The sequence below is a fragment of the Nuphar pumila genome, chromosome 11, assembly GCF_984573655.1.
Source record: "Nuphar pumila chromosome 11, dmNupPumi1.hap1.1, whole genome shotgun sequence".
Lineage (NCBI taxonomy): Eukaryota > Viridiplantae > Streptophyta > Magnoliopsida > Nymphaeales > Nymphaeaceae > Nuphar > Nuphar pumila.
This window is the reverse complement of record NC_143259.1, coordinates 117,346,742-117,374,630: the sequence shown is the minus strand read 5'-3', so window position 1 is coordinate 117,374,630 and position 27,889 is coordinate 117,346,742. Positions and strand designations below refer to the sequence as shown.

Sequence of the window (27,889 nt, the reverse complement as noted above, 5' to 3'; positions counted from 1 at the left end):
CCTGTTTTGTGAAGGTCCTGTCGCCATTAAGTAGGGCCCTTGTCTAATTAATGAGCTGTTCGTTCGAAGCACTCACCTTTGAACGTGGAAAACAAGGCACTGTGCAACTCAAATATTAGGAAAAGCATGATGGGACGTTGGGACAAGGTCAAAACAAAGATTATTTCACATAAGATACGAAACAATCCGCAAAATGGAAGTTCTTCAATAATCCAGTGGTGCCTTGGAAACTGGTGCCACATAATTATTGATAATTTCAATAATCCTTTCTCCTAACAGGGATGAGAAACCAAGTCTACTCCTTCCTCTTGGTTTCCAGCATTAGAAAGAGTGAAGTCGTCGTGACCTTATGATCACGGGCGGGATGACAAACCTCATGTTCCTCCTCCTCCTCCTCCCTTTGTTCCAGGTTACCAAAGCCCAGAGTCCCTACTACAACTGCCCCAGCTCTGCTCTCAACTACACCACCAACAGCACCTTTGAAAATAACTTGAGCCGACTGTTAACTTCTCTGACAGACAACGCTTCCGTCACCGGTTTCTACAACACCACAGTAGGCGGGAGCCCAGACCAAGTGCACGGCTTGGTGCAGTGTCACAGAGACATCTTTAATGAAGTCTGCAGCAGCTGTGCAGCCTCTGCTGCTTCTCAGATCCTTCAAGTGTGCCCCAACAAGAGAATGGCTGTCATATGGTTCGATAACTGCCTCTTGCGCTACAATAGCTTCAATTTCTTTGGAGTCGTAGATGAGTCCAAACTTGCTCTAATGAACATCATGGGTATCTCCAACCCCTCACAGTTCAAACCGGTCGCGCAATCCTTGCTCAACAATCTTACTGTATCAGCTACCACCAACAAGCCTACCCTCATGTACGCCACTGGTGACGTCCCGTATACAGATAACGTGACTCTATATGGCTTGGTGGAGTGCACAAGGGACTTGTCAATGGAATTCTGCAATTCGTGCTTAAAGAGTTCTATAAATGCCGTCTCCCAATGCTGTTCAGATAGACAGGGAGCCAGAATTCTGTCTGGGAGCTGTGTGATAAGGTATGAGATCTACCCTTTCTTCGGAAACTTAACGGCAGCGCTGCCGAGGACGCCGACAACACCGGCTAATGCCAGTTTTTTTAATAAGAGTTGCTCCGTATCATCAATCCAAGCGACCAACGCTGTCTTCCAACAGAACCTGAAGTCCCTGCTTCAGTCCCTAAAAGCCAACGCGTCCCTCACTGGTTTCCATTCGGACGCCGCCGGTCGCAGTTCGGAACTAGTCTACGGCCAAGTCCTCTGTCGAGGCGACGTGCCCAAAGATGTGTGCCGTCGGTGCACCTTGGATGCGTCCACTAAAATCCTTCAACTTTGCCCCAGAAGCGCTTGGGCAATCGTTTGGTTCGACTACTGTCAGCTACGATACTCCAATAAGAGTTTCACCGGAAAGTTGGATACCGAGGACAAGGCCTACTATATGCTCGACCCTGAGGATGCACCAAACCCCGATACGTTTTCCTTTACCTTGGGAAAATTCATCGGCAATCTTTCTATGTACGCCACCGGTACTGACTCACCCAACATGTTTGCATCCGGGTCTTACATATTCAACAGATCTCAGACGCTGTATGGGATGGTTCAATGCACGAGAGACATCTCCGGTGCCGACTGCCGGAGTTGCCTGCAGAATTCCACGGATGACATCCCTCAGTGCTGCAATCGGATTCAGGGCGCCCAAATTTTCAGGGGAAGCTGCAGCGTGAGGTACGGAGTGAAACCCTTCATCTTCGACAAAGAAGTCGCGTTGCCTCCCCAGACTCCTCCGGATGAGCTTCCGCCATCACCCAAACCACGGACATTCAGCGGTGACGGTAACGGTGAGTCCAACCCATCCTTTTCACCTCTTTCCCTCCTGTTCTATTCTTGGGTTTTTTATTTTTTGACATTTTCTTTCAAAGAAACAAAGTTACTTTATATCCTGAAAACAAGGGATTACTGTAATACTTACCTTATTTTGTTAGACCCCATTAACCATTTCAGATGGAGATGACTCACTGGTGGCTTACTTTTTTAACTTTTTCACTCATCCCCTATGTCATCATCCGAATTTCACTGATGCAAGTTGTTTTGGTCAGACCCAACTCCACCGATGTGATCTACTTTATTCATTTAGTGAAGATCCACGTTTAAATCTCCAAAAACCAACTTGTGCGCAGGTTTTTTTTGGTATTTCAAAAATCAACATTTGTCAGCACACAATTTTATGATTTAAAAAGTCATATTTTTTCAATAAAAAAATAAGATCCAAGAGCTCTACTAATCTGTAAGGTCAGATTTGATCAAATCAACTTGTATCATAAGATTGAAGATGGGGGGCTGACATAGAGTCCGACAGAGGCATCAATTAAAAAAACCCCACAAGAGCTGACTTAAAAATGTCAGACGTCACAATTTCGAAACCCAGGTCGAAGATGAGTGAACTATTTGGTGGGCATGGGGACCTCATGGGTTTTACCAACTGAAGACCAACCAAAGTGCAGTCAATGATCGGGGGAGGGAGGGAGGGTGGTTCCTGGAATTATCCAAAAAACAATATAGGTGTGGCCAGCTAACATGATCTATTATTTCCTAATCCAGAAGGCAATGGAAGAAATTCTCAGAGAATTGCTATAATTATCAGCTCAATTGGGTGTGTGCTCCTGGTCGCTTGTGCTCTATGCCTCTTCCGAACAAGAAGAAGACACATGGGTATACACTGGTCCACAATCTCTCTCTCTCTCTCTCTCTCTCTCCGTATGCTTCCCGCACACGCATTCCATATGCCATCCTGTTTACATTTTCTTTATTTTTTTAGTAAACGTGATGTATAATGTTTTTAATAGTAAAATGCAGATTTTTTAAGGGTTTAAAAAACTCAACGGGGACTCAAAAAGTTGTATACACTGGTCCACACTCTCTCTCTCTCTCTCTCTCTCTCCATATGCACCCTACACACGCACTCCACTCTACGCACAACCTAATAGAAAAATGCCATATTGTTTACATTTTCTTTATTTTTTTTTGTAAACGTGATGTATAATGTTTTTAATAGTAAAATGCAGATTTTTTAAGGGTTTAAAAAACTACAATATGCCAAAGTTGTATTTTTACGTGGAAAAAACATAATAAAAAATACAGTCTCTACCAAAATAAACGTAGTCGAACACGTCTATGAATTCAAGTGTGCAGATACATCGTGCGGATTGCAAATCAGGTCCTAGATACTTTAAGACAGAAAACTTTTCAAGTTACCTTGAATTCCGTTCATCACCCTGAAACCATCCAAAGCTTTTGATGCTGGACAAATTTCAGCATCCAAACCGTTCATCACCTAGAATTCCGTTCATTCCTTCTTCAACCATTGAAGCCGTACACTTAAGAAATGAACCGCATCCAAATTTTTTGTGCGACCAATCTAGGTGGGGACCATCCTTTTTAACAGCATTTGAGTGCCGTTCATCTTGATGATGGACGGCATCCAAAATACCTTGGACAGTTTTCCGTCTAAGGTCCCTAGAACCTAATCTGCAGTGCATCCTGGGGAGAAGATCCATTACTTGGTACCATGGTGGTGCGCCACGCCTCCCAATGTGGGGGCCACAAAGATGGCAGGCCTCAGGCTGTAAGTAGGGGTGGCAAAATCTGACACGACCCGCCAACCCGACCCACCAAGCCGCTTCTTAGCCGGGTTTGGGTTTGACTTAAACGGATTCATGTTGTAAACGGGTTGACCCACCTAACCTGTTTATTAAATGGCCACCAACCCTGCTGACCCATTTAATAAACGGGTTAGGTGGGTGGGTCAACCCATTTACCCGAACCCGACCCACCAACCCATTTAGCCGACCCGCCCGCCAACCCGTTTACACGTTTAGCTGAACCTGACCCGCTAACCCGCCCGCCAACCCATTTACCCAAACCCGACCTGCTGACCAGTTTATTAATAAATGGGCCGGGTTTGTGTTGAGATATGCTGACCCAACCCACCACCCCGACCCCCCATTGCCACCCCTAGACGTAAGGCTCAGGCCAGTGGAACGAATGGAATCAGATCAGGTCATGCTGAACATGAGCGTTTTTGCTCATGATGACATCGCGGCCATCTGTTTGCATTTTGGATGAATGCCACGTGGTTTTGTTGACCTTTAAGCTTTTTAAAATGCAAATCGGATGGCCACGATGTCAGCATGAGCAAAAACGCTCATGTTCAGCATGACCTGATCTGCTTCCAGGACGAATACTTCATGTACTTAGCCCAAATACTGGATCACGCGACTACAACTTGTGGATATGTTTTTCTAATTAGATTATGCATACAACCGTGGCTTATATACGTTCAAGCGCGCGCGCACACACACACATGAGCTCCCTCTCCAACAAACCTCCTCCTCCCTCCCCCAGCAAATACACACATTTATGCACTCACATACACATCACATGCACACACGTATATATATATATATATATAATTTATATTTAAAAACCCAATTTATTTTCCCCATGATGTGACAGAAAAGCTAAGATACATAACTGAGATATCCTTACTTAATATCGGTAGCCCGAACAAGCCCGAGACAAACCACGAGTTACCACAGATAGGCCTAAGGACTGTACAAACTGCAACACATAATTTTTCAGAAGCAAACAAGCTCGGGCAAGGTGGATTTGGCCCTGTTTACAAGGTATAGTAACTCTATGGTTTCCTCTTTTTACTTTTTTGTTTTTTTATCGAACATCAAAATGAGTTTACACAGGTCTCTACCAGTTAATTTGTTGATGATATGCCAACGAGTTTTACACATTTTTACGAAGGTTTAAATTTTCTTCTCTTTAGGGTATGCTTCCCAACGGACAGGAAATAGCTGTCAAAAGGCTTTCACGAAGTTCTGGACAAGGTTTAAGGGAGTTCAAGAATGAAGTAAAATTGATAGCAAACCTTCAACACAAAAACTTGGTTAGGCTCTTGGGTTGCTGCTTGGAGAAAGAGGAAATGCTGCTTATATATGAATACTTGCAGAACAAAAGCCTCGATGCCTTTCTTAATGGTATTATTACATTCTCTTTTTCTTTTGTACAACATTTGTTTATATATTTGCATGCATGTGTGTGTGTGTGAGTGTGTGTGTGTGAGAGAGAGAGAGAGAGAGAGAGAGAGAGAGAGAGAGAGAGAGAGAGAGTAAAATAATTATGATGACATTCAGATAGAGAAAAGCGAGATCTGCTAGACTGGGAAAAGAGATTCAACATCATCATGGGAACTGCAAGGGGGATGCTTTATCTTCATCACGATTCCCGACTCAGCATTATTCACCGGGATCTCAAGGCTGCCAACGTTCTGTTGGATGCGCAGATGAACCCCAAAATTTCGGATTTTGGAATGGCAAGGATTTTCTGCGGTAATCAGAGTCAAGCAAATACAAAAATCATTGTTGGGACATAGTAAGCTTCCCGTATTACTTTGCAATTCGGGCCAGTCCCTTTGATCTCTCTCTTCTTCTTTTTTTTTGATTGAAATCTCTCCTCTTAACTCGGGCAAGTATAATCTATTTGTGTTATGTCAGCCTATTTTTGACGGACAAAACTAAATACAGAGGACCATAGCACAATAATTTTTTTTTTTTTTTTTTTTTTAAAATGCATCGCTTCTTCTCTATCATTTTAAGTTTGAACGAAGTCCACTTTTTTTATTCTTTATTTTAAGTTTTTATAAATAGACATACAGAAAACTTTGAAAATCACAGTTTTTCCTAATTGGATGAAGTACTTGTTTTGGTTCAAGCCAATATTGGTTCATTTGGGACCGAAGTGGTGTAAATAAATAACAACCATTTTGCCCTCCCTGTATTATTTCCTTTGACCTATGAGTTGTAAGCCAACTTCTTTGAAGTTACATCATTGCTGAAGTACTTGAAATTCATCGTTCAACACTAGTCTTTTTTGTGTGTTTTCACAGTGGATATATGGCTCCAGAATATGCCATGGATGGGTTATTTTCCATCAAATCAGATGTCTATAGCTTTGGCATTTTACTCCTGGAGATCATCAGCGGCCAACTCAACAAAGGATTTCATCTATCCCATCAAGCTCAGAGTCTGGTTGGATATGTAAGTTGTATTACTTCCTAGCTATCAATCACTTTAAGCCATAAATAACAAATCATTGGTTAATTTACATAAACTCCTTTTGGGTGTTATCCATGTGACATGGCCTGGAAGTGGGTAGCAAATAATTAAAACAATGTACTCAATGTGTAACCTTCTTGGATACGTTCCAACGATTTACATAAAGTGCCTCACTTTTTCAGGAATTGATTGGTTAGCCACCTAGGTGTTAAGGTTACTGTGCAAGTATCCGAGTAGCCATTTGAGATGAAAAAATCAGGGATGTCAACGGGTGACATCTAGGCATTATTGAATCCGATTTAATCGGATCTAACCTAATCAGATTCAGACTCGAAGGAGTCCGATGGAAAAAAGATAGGACCTAATCCAGATCGGACTAATCTAAATCCTGATATTTACACTTAATCTGATTGGGATCCTAGTCGGATTAGGGTTTTAATTGGATTTGAATTCGAATATCAATAAAAAAATAATACAGAATCTGAATACCATTTTTAATCGGATCCGGATTTGGCTACTGAATCCGACCAATCCAATTCCGATTCAGGTATGATATCGGGCGGCCTGTTGACATCCCTATGTAAAATTCTCTCTCTCTCTCAGTCTCATTTTAACTGTAAAATTGGATAGCCCAAATGGGTATAATGTAGTAGAAGGGGCCTTGGCCACAGGGTTCCATTCCCATGTGTGTCAAACTCCTTGCATTAATGAGAGCAAGAAATAAAAATTTGCTTATGCTCAGCCAAAGCCCGGCAACTCGTAGGAGGCAAGGGTGTGTCATGGGTTTACACCGTTGGGAAAGCAACCACAAGTACGGTAAGCTTAGCCCGCACAACTGGGTCTCTGATCCTGAGGGTGGTATCCCATTCTTCGTGAAAAGAAAAACTAGAGTAGGATCATTTAAGAAAAAAAAAGGGCTAAGTTAATTGGAGTTGATTGACTAAAAAGTGATTAAGTGGTCGTCATCTGTTTTTGAGAAAGTGGGTCGTTTATCTAAAAACATTTGGAACGTGAAGCTGCTAAACAAAACTTTTCTATAGATTAGATGCCTACATGAAAATTACCTGAGAAAGAAATGGAATTTTACTATGACAAATTTTCATATGAAACACCTGAGATGCTAAACTAGAAAAAATTACACTGGTTTCATAAGGTCTTCAGCTACGGTATTCTGGCCGTAGATCACCACAGGGGGCCAGAAATAAAATAAATTTTGGCCAATCAATGGTGCTGCACAAACATGCCAGCAATGCTTTGAGAGAGGTCTCACACAGCTGCCATGAATGTGATCATGATTTTGCCAGAAAATGTCATTCTAGGCTTCCAGCAATACAACTATATTGCACTGGTAGTTTTTGTTTTTTTGCATATATAGTACTTTAGCTGTTTGCTTCGACATTCACTCCTATTCAAACTACAACTAACAGAAACCTTTTCATTACATCAAATGAAACTGACAAACAGGCATGGAGCTTGTGGAGTCAAGGGGAAGGATTGGAGTTCATCGACCCATTGCTGAGGGAGACAAGCCCAACTCGTGAAATATTAAGATGCATACATATTGGTTTACTCTGTGTTCAAGAAGATGCGGAAAACAGACCAACCATGTCCTCAGTTGTTCTCATGCTTGGGAGTGAATCTTTGGCTCTTCCTGTACCCGCGGAACCTGCATATACTATCAGAAGAAGAGCCCTGGGATCAAGCAAGGCACAATCTTCAGTAAATGGGGTTACCAACACTGAAATTGTACCGAGGTAGAGGTGCCATTCGACATGACTCTGCCTATTATTTTTGAAGAATTTCTACCCATATTTAATCGAACCCACATAGGAAATTTAGTCATGTTATACATGGATTAATTGAAGTAAACTATGTGTTTGTAATGATCATTTGTAAGAAGCATTTTGATTTTCTAAGCCTTTGATAATCAAAGCGGGCAGGGCTATATGGTGTAGCCCCAACAAGAGGAGAAGTCATGTAGTACCTTGTATTTGGATCAAACAGCCAAGTGGTTTTACATTTTCCTAGAAAACAAAAAAAAAATATGTAATAAAGATAGAAGTGAAAGAAGGAATGCCCGCTCGTTTATTTTTTTGAAAGAAGAAGGCGTGTCAGTTTCATTCTCATGGAACATAAGGGCCTTTTCTTAGGAAAGAGAATCATTTTTTAAAAATCTCCTTGCTAGCTCAGCTTTCCCTTTAAAGCCCTTTCATATGGTGGAGAGAGGGTGGTGTATGTTCACCCCAGATGATTCACTGAGCCCCACGTCTGTGTTCGGGGGCCCCAAAAAGCACCACGTATATAAGCACATGGGGCTCGTATTCCCGTGTATGTTGTCATCACTCAGCATTGGAGTCTGGTTCGATTGCAAAGACTTAAGTACCCTTTCTTGCTATTCTTGCCATAAAACGACGGTTTGAGAAAATAACAAAAATGTCCTTTATTCAAAAAAAGAAAACAAATGGTTCAAAAAAAGGATAAACATGTCCTTCATCCAGAAAGTCGAGGATGATGTTGACTCTTCAAAGTCTACACAGCGAAATGAACCTTAGCCGACGATCCGATGGTGATCCGGCGAAACGATGGTGAGCCGGCGATCCGATGGTCATCTGGCAAAACAAACCTGAGCCATCAAAAATATCTATTTGAACTTTTCATCGTCATTTTCTTCTTCTTTCTTCTCCGTAAAACACTGTAAAACCCTCTCTCTCTTTCTAGAGAAAAAATCAAGGGAGGTAAAACGTTCCCCCTAGAGAAGGCCATGAACATCAACCCTCTCACTCTCTCTCCCTTCTCTTTCTACTTTTGTGCACATCCAGCAGACGATTCTACATTGCTCCATCAAACACCGACTGACCTGCACACTAACTGTAGCATCGTTCAACTTGATGAGTTGTGAAGCCTGATTCATAGTTTTTTCCCTTACAGGAGGGGGTTTGGGGGCTCCTCCCAGCGTGGGTAACATCATTCAACTTGATGAGTTATGGAGCCTGATTTAGAGTTTTTGCCCTTACAGGAGGGGGGTCCGGGGGCTCTCCCCCGACGCAGTCAGCGGACGGGGGTCCAGGGGGGGCCGCCCCTGGCGGGGGGCTCAGGCGGGCAGCGCCCCCCGGACCAAAATTTTTTTGGGCCTTGTATTTTTTTTCTTTCCCTCTTTTAACTATCGAAAAAGAGCAATAAAGCGTTTTGTTTAATCGTGGGGCTCATGTTTCCTTCAGTTGTTTCTTACTCGAGGTTTTTGTAACACTCCTTCCTACGATTTTTCTATTTGTTTTCTATTTCTTTCCTACGATTTTTTCAATGACTCCCCTACAACGATTTTTAGTGTTGTCGGGTCTCCAACGAGCCACACAGTGATTTGTAGTATTGTTTGGTCTTCCAACAACAATTTGTAGTATTGTCGAGCCTTCCTACAGTGATTTATGGTGTTTCGGGTCTTCAACGAGCCCCACAATGATTTATAGTGTTATCCAACTTTTCAACAATGATTTATAGTATTGTCGGGCTTTCCTACAACAATTTATAGTATTTTTGGGTTTCCAACGAGCCCCATAATGATTTATAGTGTTATCTAACCTTTCAACAACGATTTATAGTATCTTCCGCAAATCACTATAGCGATTTGTAGTATTTTTGGGTCTTCAACCAGCCTCACAACAATTTATAGTGTTGTTGGATCTCACTATAGCGATTTGTAGTATCTTTCACAAACCACTATAGCGATTTGTATTGTTATTCAGTAAGCAAATCGCTGTAAATCGTTACCTGAATTAGGACCAACTTGTCAGAGCCATATCTTCCTAACCGAAGGTCATATTTCAAATCCGTAAAAAGTGGTGTCTTTGTTATTGAGTTTAGTTTATTATTGTAAATTTTTAGTGATTTCTATTGTCATTTTATTCCTCATTTTAACTAAAAACTAGACCCCTATTATTGTAAAATATTTGAGTTGCACAACACTGTAAAAGTGTAGGCATTGAGAATGTACATGGAAGTACTCTTGACTATGTTTCGGTAGAAGAAATGCAGTTTAATAATGAGGAAGCTGCATATAAATTTTATAATGATTATGCCTTAAAAGTTGGCTTCAGTGTGAGAATGTTTTCTTGGTCAAAAAATACACAGGGTGTCGTGGTGAGAAAGACATATGCTTGTTCCAAGCAAGATTGGAAGAAATCAATAAAAAATTCAACAAGGAGCATGCCAGAATCAAGATGTGGATGTCAAACGATAATGGTTTTGAGAAGACATCCAACAAGAAGCATTCCAGAATAAATTTTATAATAATAGGGGTCTGATTTTTAGTTAAAATGGGAAATAAAATGACAATAAAAATCACTAAAAATTTACAGAAATAAACTAGACTCAATAACAAAGACACCACTTTTTACAAATTTGGAATATGATCTCCGGTTAGGGAGATATGACCCTGACAAGTTGGTCCTAATTCTGGTAGCGATTTACAGTGATTTGCTTACTTAATAACACTATAAATAGCTATAGTGGTTTGTGAAAGACACTATAAATCATTATAGTGAGACCCAACAACACTATAAATCGCTGTGGGGCACGTTGGAGACCCCAAAATACTACAAATTGCTATAGTGATTTGCGGAAGACACTACGAATCATTGTTGAAAGGTCGGATAACACTATAAATCATTACGGGGCTCGTTGGAGACCCGAAAATACTACAAATCGCTGTAGAAATGCCCAACAATACTACAAATCGTTGTTGGAAAGCTGAATAATACTATAAATCATTGTGGGGCTCATTAAAGACCCAAAAACACTATAAATCACTATAGAAAAACCCGATAATACTATAACTTGTTGTTGGAAGACCAAACAATACTGTAAATCGCTGTAGGGCTCATTAGAGACCCAATAACACTAAAAATCGCTGTAGGGGAGTCATTGAAAAATCGTGGGAAAGAAACAAAAAAAGAAAAATAGAAAAATCGTGAGAAGGGGTGTTACGAAAACCTCGAGCAAGAAACAACCGAAGGAAACATGAGCCCCACGATTAAACAAAACACTTTATTGCTCTTTTTCGATAGTTAAAAGAGGGAAAGAAAATAAAAAATTATACAAGGCCCCAAAAAAATTTGGTTGGGAGGCGTTGCCCCCCGAGCCCCCCCGCCAAGTGCGACCCCCCTGGACCCCCGCCCGCTGACCGCGCCGGGGGGAGCCCCCGGACCCCCCTTCTGTAAGGGCAAAAACTCTAAATCAGGCTCCACAACTCATCAAGTTGAATGATGCTACCTACGCTGAGAGGAGCCCTCAAACCCCTCCTGTAAGGGCAAAAACTATGAATGAGGCTCCACAACTCATCAAGTTGAATAATGCTACCCACGTTGGGAGGAACCCCCAAACTCCCCTCCTGTAAGGGCAAAAACTCTGAATCAGGCTCCACAACTCATTAAGTTGAATAATGTTATCCATGCTAGAAGGAGCCCCCAAACCTTCCTCCTGTAAGGGCAAAAACTCTAAATCAGGCTCCACAACTCATCAAGTTGAATGATGCTACCTACGCTGAGAGGAGCCCTCAAACCCCTCCTGTAAGGGCAAAAACTATGAATGAGGCTCCACAACTCATCAAGTTGAATAATGCTACCCACGTTGGGAGGAACCCCCAAACTCCCCTCCTGTAAGGGCAAAAACTCTGAATCAGGCTCCACAACTCATTAAGTTGAATAATGTTATCCATGCTAGAAGGAGCCCCCAAACCTTCCTCCTGTAAGGGCAAAAACTCTGAATCAGGCTCCACAACTCATCAAGTTGAATGATGCTATCCTCGCTAAAAGGAGCCCCAAACCCTCCTCCTGTAAGGGCAACAACTCTGAATCAGACCCCACAACTCATCAAGTTGAATGATGCTACCCACGCTGGGAGGAGCCCCCAGACCTCTCTTCTGTAAGGGCAAAATCTCTGAATCAGGCTCCACAATGAATCAATTTGAATGATGCTACCCACGCTGGGAGGAGCCCCCAAACCCTCCTCCTGTAAGGGTAAAAACTCTGAATCAGGATCTACAACTCATTTAGTTGAATGATGCTACCCACGCTGGGAGGAGCCCCCAAACCCTCCTCCTGTAAGGGTAAAAACTCTGAATCCGGATCTACAACTCATTTAGTTGAATGATGCTACCCACGCTGGGAGGAGCCCCCAAACCCTCCTCCTGTAAGGGTAAAAACTTTGAATCAGGCTCCACAACAGTCAATGTGCAGGTCAACCGGTGCTTGATGGAGCAATGTAAGATCTTCTGTTGGATGTGCATAGAAGCAGAAAGAGAAGGGAGAGAGAGAGAGAGTGAGAGGGTTGATGTTCATGACCTCCTCCAGGAGAGATTTCTTTCTCGGATAATCCTGCAGTGCACAGACTGGGTCTTAAATAATCATATTCAGGGCACTTAAGTCTTTACAACCACTCATTTTCTAGAATTGTCATTTTAATTTTTTGGCACCAATGGAAAAGAGGGTACTTAAGTCTTTGCAATTGCATCAAACTTCAATGCTAATTAATGCTGACAAACACGGGGATACGAAACACACATGCTTAAATACATGGTGTTTTTTGGGACCCCCGAGCATTAGATGCCCATTTCGGGGGAGGGGGACATATAACCTCCTTCGTATGGTGGGAGGTCTAAACAAAAGGGATACTCATATGAAATATAATTAGCTAGGTGGTGGGAAATACTGGGGCTCATAGATGCCACCTTAGCACTTTCCCTTCTAATTGATTGCTTGTTTACGAAGATCTGATCAGTTCCAAGCGACCTTGGACGAAAAACTGTCCAAGGTACCTTGGATCAATGTTGTGAGAGGCGTACGCCTCAGTACTTGAAGCGTACGCCTCACAGGCGAGGCGCACACTCAGTACCTGAAGCGTTGATATTTCTTTTAGCCTTTTTATATTTTATTTGTTCATAAGATGACTTTTATGACCTCCTAATACTTTGAGAATTCTATGTCACAAGGATGAAGACATGACAAGGCCTACAGAGACACTATGTATATTATTTTAGTAGATTTTCATAATGAAAAAATCAAAAGTTATATATTAAATTTAAGAAATATATAATTATATATCATCACTGTGTTTGACCTTGCATAAAAATCATATAATGTACTCATGTCTCGAATCCATATATCACATCCATGTTTGTATACGTATCCATGTGACGTCACCTGAGATATAATAAAAAGAACAAAGTGTACTTAATTACTGATATGCTAGCATGCACCCGTCTAGATGCGTGTGTATTCCATAGTCATAAATCTAATTAGCGATTTTCTTGAAAAAGGAAAATGTCATGATAATCTGTAAAATTTATTTTCCTCAGGAAAATCTTAAAAAATATTGGTATATTTAAAATTTTAATATATATCAGATAAACTATGTAGAAAAATATAGGCAAAAAATATAAAAATGCCAAGATCACATTATAACAAGAAAATATTGTGATAAAAGATGTGATATTTTCAAAATTGGTGATATTTTGAAATATCACATTTTTCTCGAGATTGTATCCGTTTTTTAAAATCTCACAATAAAATCACAATATTTAAAAAAATAGCCGGTATTTGTGACTATGGTGTGCACTTAGTTTGGCTATCAATGCAAAATCCTCTTGCTGGATCCATATTAAACTCTACCTTTATCAAATTTTGGATATGGATTTGGGTTGGGATCTTGTACACAAAAGTCAGATTTAGATATGGATCTGGTGTGTTCAGTTAATGGCAAACGAGATCGGTGATGAATCTTTATTTTATTTTCTTATGATTTTGTACTAAAATAACTAAAAGCAAATTTCTATTATTTTATTAATATTATATATTTTATTATTCTGATTATGAAGCTTACGCTAAAACGCCTCGCTTCATAACATGCTCCACGCCTCGCTTCATAACATGCTCAACGCCTCACTTCGCCTCATCGCATTTAACAACCTTGCCTTGGATCATTGCTCTCTTGTTTACGTCGTCCATGATGGGATGGGTATGCCAGCTCAGCACTTTAATCTGCATAAAACTATTCCAAGAAATTACACATTAATTTTAATTTTTGGTACCTTTTGGGATCGCTTGTTGCTTGATTCCTTGTGATTGTTCGGTGGATTCATTTGCTCCATGTGTGCCTTGGACAAAATGTTTTTTTGCAATACAAAAATCCTTGAAAGAAAGTCAGAAAAACTTATTTTGAAATTGAAAAATTGAAAGAAATTTTTTTGAAGAAACTCATTGCCTTTTTGAAATCCTTGCTCTTGTTTTCTTTTTCTAAACTATGGCCTCAGGCCCTCAATTGGTTGCTCTTCAGATATGGGTCTTATGACCAAGCGATCATTCAAGGTTCTTCATTGAAAATTTTTCCTTGGAGAAAAATCTTTTGGAAATTGTGATGTTTGTGTAAAGTGTATCCTTTCTCTTTTAAGATGTTTGTTCTATCCTTTCTTTGAACTTAGATTTTCGAACTCAATTAATTTTTTTTCTTTCATTTTCCTTTCAGACGATCAATAGAAATAAGAAACCCGCTGCGCGTTCTCAATTTTTTGCTTTAATTCACAACTCGATTCCATCAGCTTTTGTGCTCCTTTGCATACCTTTTGCTTTCTTAAAGAAGAAAAAGGATGATAATAGCAGTAGTTTCCAGGGTAAGCAAGTAAACACTTGTGACAAAAATATGCCCCTTAACTATAAAACTTTTTCGGTATTTTTATTTTATTATTCCTGAAAGCTACAATCAATGTTGTCAGAATCATTGGGAATCGATCGGCCTGAATCTGCTAAAAAATCGATTTGCAGCCGATTTGGATTTTTTTCCAAATAAATAAAAAAATACAAGAAAATAGCTTTTTAATATTTTTAATATTTTATGACACGGATCGTCTGCTGGTTAAAAGTTGGCCAATTCATTTCGATCCAGTTGAAAATAGGTATCGGCCGATTCACCTGAATTGTTGGCCAAACGATTCGACGGCGGATTCTGACAACATTGGCCAGAATTCAACTTTTGAAAGATAATGATGGGAAAATTGCTCTTTAGATCATGATGGTGATGAAATTGAGAGAAAGCAATCGTTACTTTTTTTACTTGGGCAGCATGAGTGCTACCACAACCGATTTCTCTGAAGCAAACAAACTTGGAGAAGGTGGGTATGGTCCTGTCTACAAGGTATAATATAATTCTCTCCAATTTAATTGGTACCAGTTTTTATATGGTAAAACGTTTGTGGCTGTCAAACATGAAACCTATATGGGATTTTCTATGGTTGGTTGCCTGATGGTCAAGAAATTGCTGTAAAAAAAAGGCTATCTACTAATTCAGGTCAGGGATCAATAGAGTTTAAGAATGAGGTTCAGCTTGTGGTAAAGCTTCAACACAGGAATCTGGTTCGGATTCTTGGCTGCTGCTTGCGAGGAGGAGAAAAGATACTTGTCTGTGAATATTTGCCCAACACAAGCCTAGACAATTTTTTATCAGGTTAGTAGATATATTTGAGTAATATCTCTATTTATTTTCAGTTATCTTTTTGTTGGCGATTTGATATTTAGTGCTTATCTAAGCAGCTGACTCATCCTCATTGGGTCAAGTCATTGTTCGACAAACCAATTAGCCATAAGAATGAGCATTCACGAGGAATTGAATTTCTCTGTTCAACTGCAAAAAAAATTGCGAAATTGAATTTCTCGCTGCTCAACTGAAAAGCTAACTCCTCGTAGGGGGGAGCATACGGGGTGGCCACAATCTGTAATTATTGTAAAACAAGAAGCTGGGTTAGTCCATAAGTGGGGTCTACAGTGTACTCAAGGGCTAACAGAGCAAAATCATGATTAAATTTATAGGGAAATATCCTAACTCACTCCCAGATTTTGCTTGATATGTTATGTGACCTTTTTTGTTTTTTTTTAAGGAGATAAGCCATGTGATCAGGCACCAACCTTTGCTAAAACCTAATTCCAGACCCAGCGTTTCCCCAGAAAATGTCAAATGGGGATCATGCGTTGGTTGACCTTGACAGCAGTCACCAACATATTGTATATGGCTATTCTATCTCTATCACACATCTCACTTTTAGTGTGTTACTACTGCACCTGATCACCCTCCATCTGCTGTTGGCACCTATCGTATATCTCATAGGTCCATGCGATATGTATGATAGGGACTAGAAATAACCAATGATTGGTTATGTTCAACATGACGGCAAATGCTCTCGGTTGACCTCTAAGAAAATGGTGGGAAACATTAAGTAAAGTTCCTAATTTACCTTTACTAAGAACCTGACGGAACAACAAAACAGATCCAGTGCCCAACGATGGGGTGCCACGTAGTGGCTGCTCCTTTATTAAAGAGGGGCCCCATGCCTGCTCCACTGTTAAAAGGGACGAATACTTAAACTACTGGACCACGCCTCAGGGAACAATGGACAATAAAGGGTGAAGGGTAATTTTATCATTTTTAAAAGCATTTACTTTAGTGGTTCAGGCCTTGAGGGTAATCATTCTCCACTTCAAGTCCTTATTGGACAATTGTCAAAAAAAAAAAAAAAGACTTAAATTTGTATCATGAAATTTTGAAAAGAGGGGTATAAGTACAATATTAAGAAAATAGGTTTTCCACATCAAAGCATAAAGAATTTGTTGTTTGCTGCTTCACATTGAACAGAACCTCTTAAACGGTCGCTTCTAGATTGGATGAAACTACCTAACATCATTATTGGTATAGCAAGAGGGCTCGTCTACAACAAATTATGGTGGGTGCAAGAAGAGAAGGTGACAGAATTCAAAGGAAGAAAACATGAGCTGTTTTTTCTTTTTGAAATATGTTTGTACTTGATGATGTGAAATAGTCTCGTATTGGAGAGTTTCAATAAAGTTATAGACTTTATAACCTATATGGAAACTCTTACATTTGTTCCTGAGAACAAGATGGTGAGATGACTAACACACATGCGCCCGCCCGCCGTGCCGGGCTCGGGCTCAGGTAATTGGCAATCAAGACCAAAGTATATTTTTGCCCAAAGTTTTTGTGATTATTTGGATTCATAAATGGGTTATAAGAAATGATAACGGGTCACGACTTCTCGTAGTTCGTATATGTTAACAGGTCTCGACTCTTCAGATTCTGTAACAGATCCCTTCCACATTTTTGTAACCGTTCGTGGGTTATAAAAACGTAGTTAGGGCTGAGGCTACGCAGATGCTAGACACACATAATTCTGAGGAAGAAAGGCTTTGCATTTTCTCTCTCCTTGCTACTCTCTCTCTGCATTTTTCTTGAAGGGGTTTTCTGCAACAACGATTCAAAGAGGTTGTCTTCGAAGAACGATCCGTCCGAGTGCACCGATCCTGATCGTCGAGGCTATTGTATCCTGGGGGAAGGACGTCGAACCCTGTTTGCACGGTATGTGGAGGCGAATCTTCTCTAAGAGAAGTACTTTCCTACGCCTTAGCCTGCTATACAATATTAACATGTTTTTATTGTGTTCTCTGCATCGGTTTGTTCATGTGTTGTTGTCTGGATTTTGGTTTTATGTGGAAATCGATATGCTTGCTTCCCGTTCCTGTTTTGATCATGATTTTCATATTGTTATATATCCTGATTTATGTCATGATGTTAATCGTGAAACCGTGTGATATGAAATATGATCCAACAGATTATTCACAAGGACCTCAAGGCATGCAACATCTTAATTATTAGAACGCTAAGATTTCAGACTTTGGATTGGGGAATCTTGTGGGAATGGATCAAATGCATGGCAGTACAAATAGAATTGTAGAGACATAGTAAGTTTACATTTAATGTTTTGCCTCAAAGCATTGAATTGGCTCTTCTTTGTTTGAAAGAAAACCATAATTTCATTCAGAAGATAGAAAGAACTAGAGCTTACAATTTATGTTGGTATTAACGTAGAAGTAACTTAGCAAACATATTGCAATCTCTCAATGTTGCAAATGTAACATGTTTTTTTGAATCGAATGAATAATCTTGTTTGCAACTCCTCTTCCAATCGTGACATGAGTAGTCACAACTCTTGAAATTCCCTTGGTGAAGGCTCTCACATTAGGACAGACCACCTTGTAGTAAAAGCACCAAGAGGATCGCACAAACACTCAATAAAATCACAACACACAAGATTTACATGTTTCCTTCTATGAAAATCCTACTGTTGTTATTTGTTTCAAAATATACCTCTTTGGAATCGAGGTTTTTGGCAGAATAGTCTTTTCTTTTGCCTAGTTATTTAAGAAAAGTTTTTGGAGGGAAAAGCCTACTTTATGAAAAATGTTAGTCTTATATTGATCATCTTTGTGTATCTTAAGTTTGGTTAATCACAAGTCAAATTATATTTTATATATTCGTGTATATTTCTAAGTTATTCAAAATCCATGATATTTTTTCTGGCACTATTTTAGTGCTAGAAAAGGAACTTTTCCTGGTGCTATTTTAGTGCCAGAAAAAAAAGACCTTTTCTGGCATTACAAAAGTGCGCCACTAAAAGTCTTTATTGGTGCTAAGGAGACTTTTAAAGATTAGATTTTTTGTAGTGGTAGAGCAACTTTAGGATCCCAAGATGCTCTTTGTTTCTCTCGAGTCTTTGACTCTCAATACAACACGAACGTTTGTTGTAAGTCTACAACACAAAATTTTACCACAATAAAAAAAATCTCTCTCAACCTGTTTATCCACACACACAAAAAGTTTACCACCATAAGAAAAAGCAAACAAAACCTCACTTGCTCGATTTGTCAACATGAATCTATACTCACAAGAGTCTTAGTCGACCGTTTGACCAAACAGGCCTAGTCTGAACTGCACCAAGTCGGGTCTAACAAAGTCTTGGTTTTCTAGTTTGAGTCTAAATTGAACTAGACCCGACTAGGTATGGGTTCAGTTCAATCCAGGTTGAACCAGATCTAAACAAAACTGGGTCTGGAGCCAATCTTGATATGGATGAATTAGTTCTGGATCTAGATCCGAAGTGGATCTAAATCCTATTTATAACTGGATAGATTAGTCCTAGATCCAGACTAGAACTGGATTTTGATCCAGTTCATAACTAGATGGATCTATTCTAGATCTAGATCAAAACTAGATCTAGATCCTATTAGTAACTGGATGGATTAGTTCTTGATCCAAATCAAAATTGAGTAGGGATCCTGACATATCTAAATCCACATTAGATATGGGTTTGATCAATCTGTTATGAACTAGAACAATTTTGGTTCTTGATTGGGACAGAATTGAACCAGTTTGGTTTGAGTCCATTCTAGTTACACCAAACTAGATACAAATTCACACCAACCTAGATTTAAGAAGTCTTTTGTAGGACAGGATGACAGACAAGGAAATGTACAACCAGAGAAGACTACAAGCAAAGAGATAGAAGATGTGATACGAGACTCATCCCCAGGATAATTGCTAGACTTGTGGTTTGGTAAGGCATGAGGGGCAATGTGATATAAAGAATGTCAAGTGCTACAATTGTCAGTAGATGAATCATTTTGCTAGCTAATGTCCACAACTAGATCGAAATGAGGGTGCTGCTCAAAAGAAGAAGCCAACAGTTCCTGGCCGAGTTTATGATACTACTCTTCAGGAGACACTTGCTAGTCTAGGTGTGGTAGAAGGTACACTTCCTATTTTAGAAATTCCTACACATGTTTTGTTTGACTCTGATGCCACTCACAAATTCGTTACTCCATCATTTGCAAAGTTGATACCTATTGCACCTTCATTATTAGAAACTTTATATTTGGTTGAAACACTAATAGGAGGATCCATGATAGTGCTAATTGGGTATAAAAATTGTGTTGTAAGCATAGATAGCCCTGAATTACTAGTAAATCTCCTACAACTGGAATTCAATGGGATCGATGTAGTCCTAGGTATGTATTGGTTGCCGACACACCATGCCCCTATTGATTGTTGAAGGTGTGTGAGCTTTCGAAACCCCTAGATTTGAACTTTCACCTTTCAAGGGGTTAAGAAACTAGCCAAGCCAACAGTCATATTGTGCTTTGATAATGCCTGAAATGCATTATAAATTAAGAATAATATGCATGTCATTATCTATATTTTTAGAGTTAAAACCCATGTTTATATTGATTCAAGTCATAGGAAGGTACATTTCAAATTTTGTTCAATTTCGAGTTAAATTGGTGAAGTTATGAGCTTTTTCGTGTAATTAAGTGAATCCAGATCCAAACTCATATAAGAATGCCAAATTTTTGGATCTTGGATCAAATTGACTCAATCCATAGATCCATTACCATTTTTTAAAAAAAAAAAAGCGCCCAACAAATTCTTAGAGTTTTTTAGGGTTTTTGAAAATACATTTTCATAAGAGTGATTTTGAAATTTTCGAAAAAAGAAACAAACATATAGGAGACACCCCTCTTTCCGAAAATTTGTCCAAAACTTTGAGAAATTCTCCACATCACTAGCCACCTCCATTTTCCATCCTCCATCACCGTTTTGTCGCACCAAGGAGCTTTCTAGGTGTTGTGCTGCCGAGGAGTTTTTCAGGTGTCTTCCATTTCCTTCTGTCCATGTCTTTTTGTATTTTTTATTTTTGTGTCTAGTTTCTACTAACTTCTGGTTTTTGTTTGCAGCACTACAACAACCATTGAAGGAGCTTTATCTTCGCACCAGGGAGTTTTCTAGGTGCTATCTGGCTGAGGATTTTTTTGGGCTCTCAAACGAGCCAAAGAGTTTTTTGTGCTCGTCCTTCTTTCCCACTTACCATCCTTCAAATCACCAATCACTGTTCCTTTCGTGAGTTGCTGAAAGTTGTGGACCTTCTCAGAGGATTAGAAGAAGTTGTGGGAGTCTTTAATTTTTGGACCAAGCATGGATGGTCTGATAAGATCCTCGTTCTTTGTTTTCTTTATTTTATTTGTTATTTTTGCAAAAATCGGCTAGACTGTCTACCCATTTTTTATCTTCCAAAAAAAAAATTATTCTGATTTTTTTTTACAGAAGTTGCAATAGGTTAAAACCATGTTTTTAATCTCCTAAGTTCAAGTCTAGTTAGTGGTTTAGTGTACAAAAAAATCTATTTTTGATTTGCTTTGTTTTTTTTAGTTAAAAATCGGTTTTTGATTCTCTTATAAAATCGGGTTTCAAAGGCTGTCGTCTTCTCTATAGAGGATGACAACCATTGTTGGACCTTGGAGCTGCATTAGTTTAGTAAATTAATCATTTTTATTAAGTCTTTACATTTGGATTCATTGCATTTAGGTCATAGCAATTTAATTAGTTAATAATTAGCTAAATTAGTATATGCAATTTTTTAAAGTCAAAGTAGCCATTCACAATTTCTTTTTCATTCCAATTTTGGCAAATGTATTTAGTCTAGATATTAGCTAGGTTAGATTGTAGTTGTTTAGTTTAGTTTGTTATACTTTTAAATATTTGAATTTTTATGAAGGGCATTTTTGGAAATTCAAAGCAATAGGAGATTTTGGCAAATTAGGTGGTTTCCAATTTTCATGAGATTTTATTTTTGGTAAGCTTGGGTTTTCCTTGAAGATCCAGCATAGAGGTATCTCTTCTTAATCCAATTAAGTAAAGTGATTCAAAAATTGAATCACCTTACTTAATTTTCAAAATTCTTGATTTAAGGAAGGGATCGCCTTCTAATTAGAGGATTCTAGTAAAAATTTTGTGGGTTCACTAGGGTTGGCGTTTTTTACTTTGAAAGGTCATTTTTTTTAAAAGAAAGATGTCATGGGCCCCACCTTAATTCCATTTAGCCTAACTATTTATTAATTGCCTTTTCTTAGTTAGGTTACATTTAGGCATAGGCGTGTTTTATATTTCATCTTATTTAGGTTAGTTTTATGCACATTATTTTCATAGTTTAATTAATTAGATAAGTTTCAATTAAACATTTTTTTTATGTCAATTAGAAATTAGCATTACATATTAAGTAAGGCAATCATTCTTTTATGATTATTTGTTTTGTTTTGTTTTTAAATTAAATCTCTAGTAGGTCCCATATAGGGAACGACTCACCTTAGGTTGTATTGGTATTAAGTCAAGTTTACTTAGCTAGGTAAGTCGTGTATGCCATGTTTGGTATTCTATGTCTTGTATTTTTTAATTAATGTTTGAGTAGGTCCCACATAGGGGACAACTAACATTGGTTTGCATTTACATTAGTTATTATTTATATTAGCTTAGGTTTATCTATTTAGCCTAATCATTTCATTGGCTTGTATGTGAGAGTAATTTCATTTTTTTTAAAATAACTTATGTTTTCTTCTTAGATTTAATTTGTTAGCATAATTAAAATTCTGATTTCTATAGTTTAGCGTAGTTGTAGGTCTGTTATGTCTGTTTATTGAATTGCATATTGTCATTAGTGCACAAATTGATTTTTGTGTAAGTTATGTTGAATTGATTTTCAAACAAAAAATTTGCAGTTAGTTGCACTCCTCATTTTATGTAAATTTTTTTAGAGTTTTGAACTCAAACTAGTTTTATTCTCTTCATTCAAGTGTCCTCTGAGTGTAGATCAAATGTCAACTCATTCAGAGTTGATTTGGTTAGGCTTTTAAGCATTTTCCAAAAACTGGTATGTTAAAAACTTAAATTCTGGGACAGACCAATTTCTAGATTTTAGGTGTTTTTAAAACACTAATATCTGGAGATTCTAGATGAATTTTTGAGTTCTGTAAAAAGGGTCTGATTCTTGCACGTGTCAGAAATCCAACAAAACAAATTTCATTAAAATTGGACTTCATTTGACTTTAAATCATCTATTTTCTGAAGTCTGTCAGAAAGTCAATTATACACTATAGCGAGGGGCAAAATAGATATTTCAATAGTTAATTAGATTTCTATAGTTTTTCATATTTTTCTACATCTTACATAGTTTATATACAGAAGTTAACATAGTTAGTATTAGAATAAATTAGTGGTTTTTATAGAATTAGCACAATAGTATTATTTTTATTTCAATTATAGATTAATTGTCAGAATTATTTTTAGGATTAATTTTAGTGATATTTTTAAATTAGTTGTAGTAACTTAATTTTTAACTTGTTATTTCTATTTTTATAGGTTTACAAGTATATTGCAGATCAAAAGGCATTTTTATGTCAAGGGAGTGAATGACATACTTGCGAAAGGATGAAAATACCCTTTTGGACTTGAAGGAGTGCTCGAGCAACATAGTTTAAATTCTTATAAAATTTTTAATTAATTTTTATTCATGATTAGTGTTTGAATTAACTTGTACTTCTCCCTATAGACAATTTGAAATATTAATAAATTGAAGCATTTAGATTTGAATTTGGAAATTATTCTGTTCCCTGTGGATTCAACCCGTACTCACCACGACTGTTGAAGTTTGGTTTTTATATATTTAGTTGCCAATTTTCCAAAACATTTATTAAAAATTATCTTTTAAAATCGTTGCAAAAACAACAACCATGCTTGAAGGCCAATCAATATCTTCGTGATGGATGTGTTGGATACTTGGCCTACATAAAGACGGATAGTAAGGATGACCTCTCAGTGACTAACATAGAAATTGTGCAAGAATATGCCAATGTTTTTTTCTGAGAAACTTTTAGGTCTTCCTCCAGACAGAGAGATTGAATTCCAAATTGAACTTGTTATGTAAACCAAACCCATATTTAAGGCACTTTATAGAATAGGACCCACTGAACTCAGAGAACTCAAGAAGCAACTTAAGGAGCTATCGGATAATGGTTTCATCCAACCATCAGTATCCCCGTGGAGTGCTTCAATCTTATTTATCAAGAAAAAGAATGGATCACTACGAATGCACATTGACTACCGATAGCTGAATGCAGTAGCCATTAAGAACAAATACCCGCTACTTGGAATTGATGATTTATTTGATTAATTGCAAGGAGTTACATGTTTCTCGAAGTTAGATTTATGTTATGGTTATCACTAGCTAAAAATTAGAAAAGAAGATGTGGTCAAAACAACTTTTAGATCGAAATATGACCACTATAAATTTTTAGTCATGCATTTTGGATTGACAAATGTACATGCAGTATTCATGAACTTAATGAACAGAGTCTTCAGACCATATTTAGACAAATTTGTAATGGTGTTTGTTGATGATATCCTTATCTACTCTTCCATGAAAGAGCAACAAATTGAATATTTAAGAATTATTTTGCAAGCACTTAAAGAACATACGTTTTATGCCAAGTTGTCAAAGTGTGCATTATGGCAAAAGCAAGTATATTTTCTAGGACATGTCATATCCAAAAATAAAGTTATGACAGATCCTATGAAGATCAAAGTTGTTTTCAATTGGCCTAGACCAAAAAATACTTTTGAAATTCTTAGTTTCTTGATATTGGTTTGTTATTACCAAAGATTTGTGCATTCTTAGTGTTATAAGGTCCTACGACCAAACACTACAAGAAAAACTTTAATTAGCGACATATTAGCTAGAGAAAACTATCTATCGCTAATTAGCAACAGAATTTGTCCATCGCTATTTACTGATGGAGTAGCGACGGGACTCCGTCGCAACTTAGCAACGGATTAGCGACAAAAGGCATCCGTCGCTACAAAAGTCGTTACTTAGCTATAGAGTTGGTGACAGAATAAATCCATCGTGAATCCATCGCTATTTTTTGATATAAGCCCCTCTAAGCCGCGACATTCTCTCTCCTCTCTCTCTCTGATTTTTCCCAAAGCCAAACCCTTATCCGCCACGTTCAGCTCTGTCCAGCGAACCCCAGCGCCATTGTCTCCCTCTTCGTTAGCCACTAACGACGTGCTACCAACGACCACCATCCCCCTTCTCAGCAGGTGTCGCCCACCGAAGCTGCCGGTGACCCTGAGTACTCCCCTCTGCTCCCATTCGACAAACCCTATGAGCAGAGCCATCGCCTCTGTCGTCGACACACCGGCGACCTCTCGGTCATGATCTTTGTGCTCCCTCCTTTTCGGTGTCATCACTGCAGTCCCCAACGTGCCTCACGATCGCCGTTTCCTCCGTTCGCCATCTGCGAGCTCCTACAAGTCGGTCCCCCGTGCCAGCCCTACCGCCGCTGTCTTTCCCTGCATCTCCCAGGTAAACCCTGTGACCCCCTCTTGCCTTTTCCCCCTTTCTTTCGGCACCACCACCTCTGGTGCCAAGAGGCGGCTTCCCTTCGACAACACAATAGATGGCTCCTCCTCCTCGTATGTCATTGGCCACAACGACTCTGCCACCCCGTCGACGCCCCTCGGCCCCTCCATGTTCAGAGCTCCTTTACAGGGGCAATTCAATGCCCCTCGGCTCTGCTTCCCCCTTCCATTAGAGTACAAACCCTCCTCCATTCTCTCTACTCCTTCTGGGTTTTCGTTAGGGTGGAGTACATTGCTCCTCCCCTTTAGCTTCTCTCTAATGCGTGATGTTCCTGATTCAATCGTTGGATAGGTTAGTCTTGTGTCTGGGTTGCTTCTGGATCAGATTCAAGAAGATCAAGTCTATCCCAAAGGCGGAAATTGAGCCTAATGTCGATGTTGAAGGTGGGCACAATGTCGATTTCCCCATGGTTCTCGTTCAGATTCCCATGTGTAATGAGAAAGAGGTAAATTTGCCTTCGCGTCCTTGGCATTTTGATCCCAAATTTCAAACCTTTGATGAAAAATTGACAAACATTGCATACCTCATTGTGTTTGAATTCTCTTGAAATATTAGATTTTCGTATTTTGGTTCCAAGAATCACGGTTTTTGTTTAAAACTCGTAAAATTTTCATGCCTGCATTGATTTATGGGGTTTTAGTTCGGACAAAAGGATGGTAGTTTCAAATTTTAATTCTAGCATGGTGGTTTTTAGTGCTTGGGTTTACATTCTCTATCACTGGGTTGTTGGGATTACTAATTCCTAATGAAGAGAGGGATGTTTTCTGTTCCCACAAGTTTTGTTATATCAACTGATTGCTGAGAATGATCTTTAATTTTTCATTTTCCAAAGGTTTATCAGCAATCCATAGCTACTGTCTGTAACCTGGATTGGCCAAAAGAGCGTAACCTTGTTCAGATTTTGGATGACTCAGATGATCCAACAACTCAATTGCTTATTAATGAAGAGATAGAGAAATGGCAACAGACTAGTGCTAATATTGTTTATAGGCACCGTGTTCTCAGGAGCGGGTACAAGGCCGGAAATCTCAAGTCTGCCATGAACTGTAGCTATGTGAAGGATTATGAATTCATTGCCATATTCGATGTCGATTTCCAGCCATATCCTGATTTTTCTGAAAAGAATAGTTGCCTATTTCAAGGTATGTAATTTGCATTTTTTATCCTTGTTTTAAATCAAATTTCTATGTTTATTATATTCAATTTTTATAGGTGTCATTTTTTTGTGATTTTAGGACAATTTGGATGTGGGTTTGGTTCAAGCAAAGTGGTCATTTGTGAACAAGGATGAGAATCTGTTAACCAGATTACAAAACATTAACCTTGCATTCCATTTTGAAGTGGAGCAGCAGGTGAATGGCATATTCTTGAATTTCTTTGGGTTCAATGGGACTGTTGGTGTTTGGAGAAGAAAGGCCTTGGAAGAGTCTAGTGGATGGCTCGAGAGGACCACCGTAGAAGACATATTACAGTTCGAGCTCACCTCCAGGGATGGAAATTCATCTTCCTCAATGATATAGAGGTAACAAGGGCTGCTTCTTGGATGTTTATGTTTTCTCTTAGGTTCTCATTTTTCCTGTTCTCTTAATTAATTGGACTTTGTTAAAAAAATGATAATCATGATCCTCGTATTGTTGGTGTATTTTTTTTATCATAATTGGGGTGATAAGATGGAAGATTGATTTGTTGCTTACTATATATGGATCAATTGCTTACATATAAATTCATGGTATTTGAATCAAATCATGTATTATTTATGAGGATCACAAGCATAAAGAGCAAGTTCACTGCAACAAGACACTAATATAAAATTGTAAACAGGTAGGTAAGGTGGGAACTAGGGGGCTTCAACTTTGTCGACAATTAACTGAATGATCTGTTTAATGAAGCTCAGTTTCAAAATGTGTTTGCCACAACATAATATAGATAGTTATGTCTGCTTTTCTCCCCTGAACTTACAATTTTACTGGATTAGTTAGAACTAGCAAGAATTGTGAACAGAGCACCTTCATTTTCAGCTGTCTCATCTTCTTACCACTCATTTCTTTTGCCTAATTACAGTGGCAATGTGAGCTCCCAGAGTCATATGAAGCGTATATAAAATAGCAACACCAATGGCATTCTGGTCCAATGCAGTTATTCCAGCTCTGCCTACTCAATGTTATTCGTGCCAAGGTCTGCACTTACAACATGCTATTTCTTATTTCCAAAGGTTTTACATAACAAATAAAGCATGTATGTGTAGTTGGTTCAACTCTACCTGGTAAATTCAAGGTGTGTACACCTCGGCTTGAGGCGTGCCTTGCCTTAAGGCATGCGCTTCAAGGCGTATGAGGCGCACGCCTTAGGGCTATTTTTTTTAAATTTTGCGATGGATTCGCTAATATTCAGTGATAAATTTTTGAAGTTTTGTGATGGATTATATTCTGTCGCTAATTTAGCGACGAAATATAATCCGTCGCAAAACTAAATCCGTGCTTATTTAGCGACGAATCATGTCTGTCGCTAATCCATCACATATTAGCAACGGAAGTAGCGACATATAAATTCTATCACATTTTAGTGACTAAAAATTTGCGATGATAGTTAGCCGTTGCTA

At 38.7% G+C, this 27,889-nt stretch overlaps 1 protein-coding gene and 1 pseudogene across 1 annotated transcript; both read left to right on the top strand.

Moving 5' to 3' along the window:
- The first annotated feature begins 364 nt into the window (after positions 1–364).
- LOC149823061 (cysteine-rich receptor-like protein kinase 10) lies at positions 365–8,141 on the top strand. Its single transcript, XM_089980430.1, has 6 exons — positions 365–1,868; positions 4,543–4,712; positions 4,865–5,075; positions 5,232–5,469; positions 5,984–6,134; positions 7,617–8,141. Exons 1-6 carry the CDS (start codon positions 365–367, stop codon positions 7,908–7,910), a joined length of 2,568 nt encoding a protein of 855 aa, XP_089836556.1. The 3' UTR covers positions 7,911–8,141.
- Positions 8,142–15,260: 7,119 nt separating this feature from the next.
- On the top strand, positions 15,261–27,513 carry LOC149823060 (putative xyloglucan glycosyltransferase 12; annotated as a pseudogene).
- Positions 27,514–27,889: the final 376 nt, after the last annotated feature.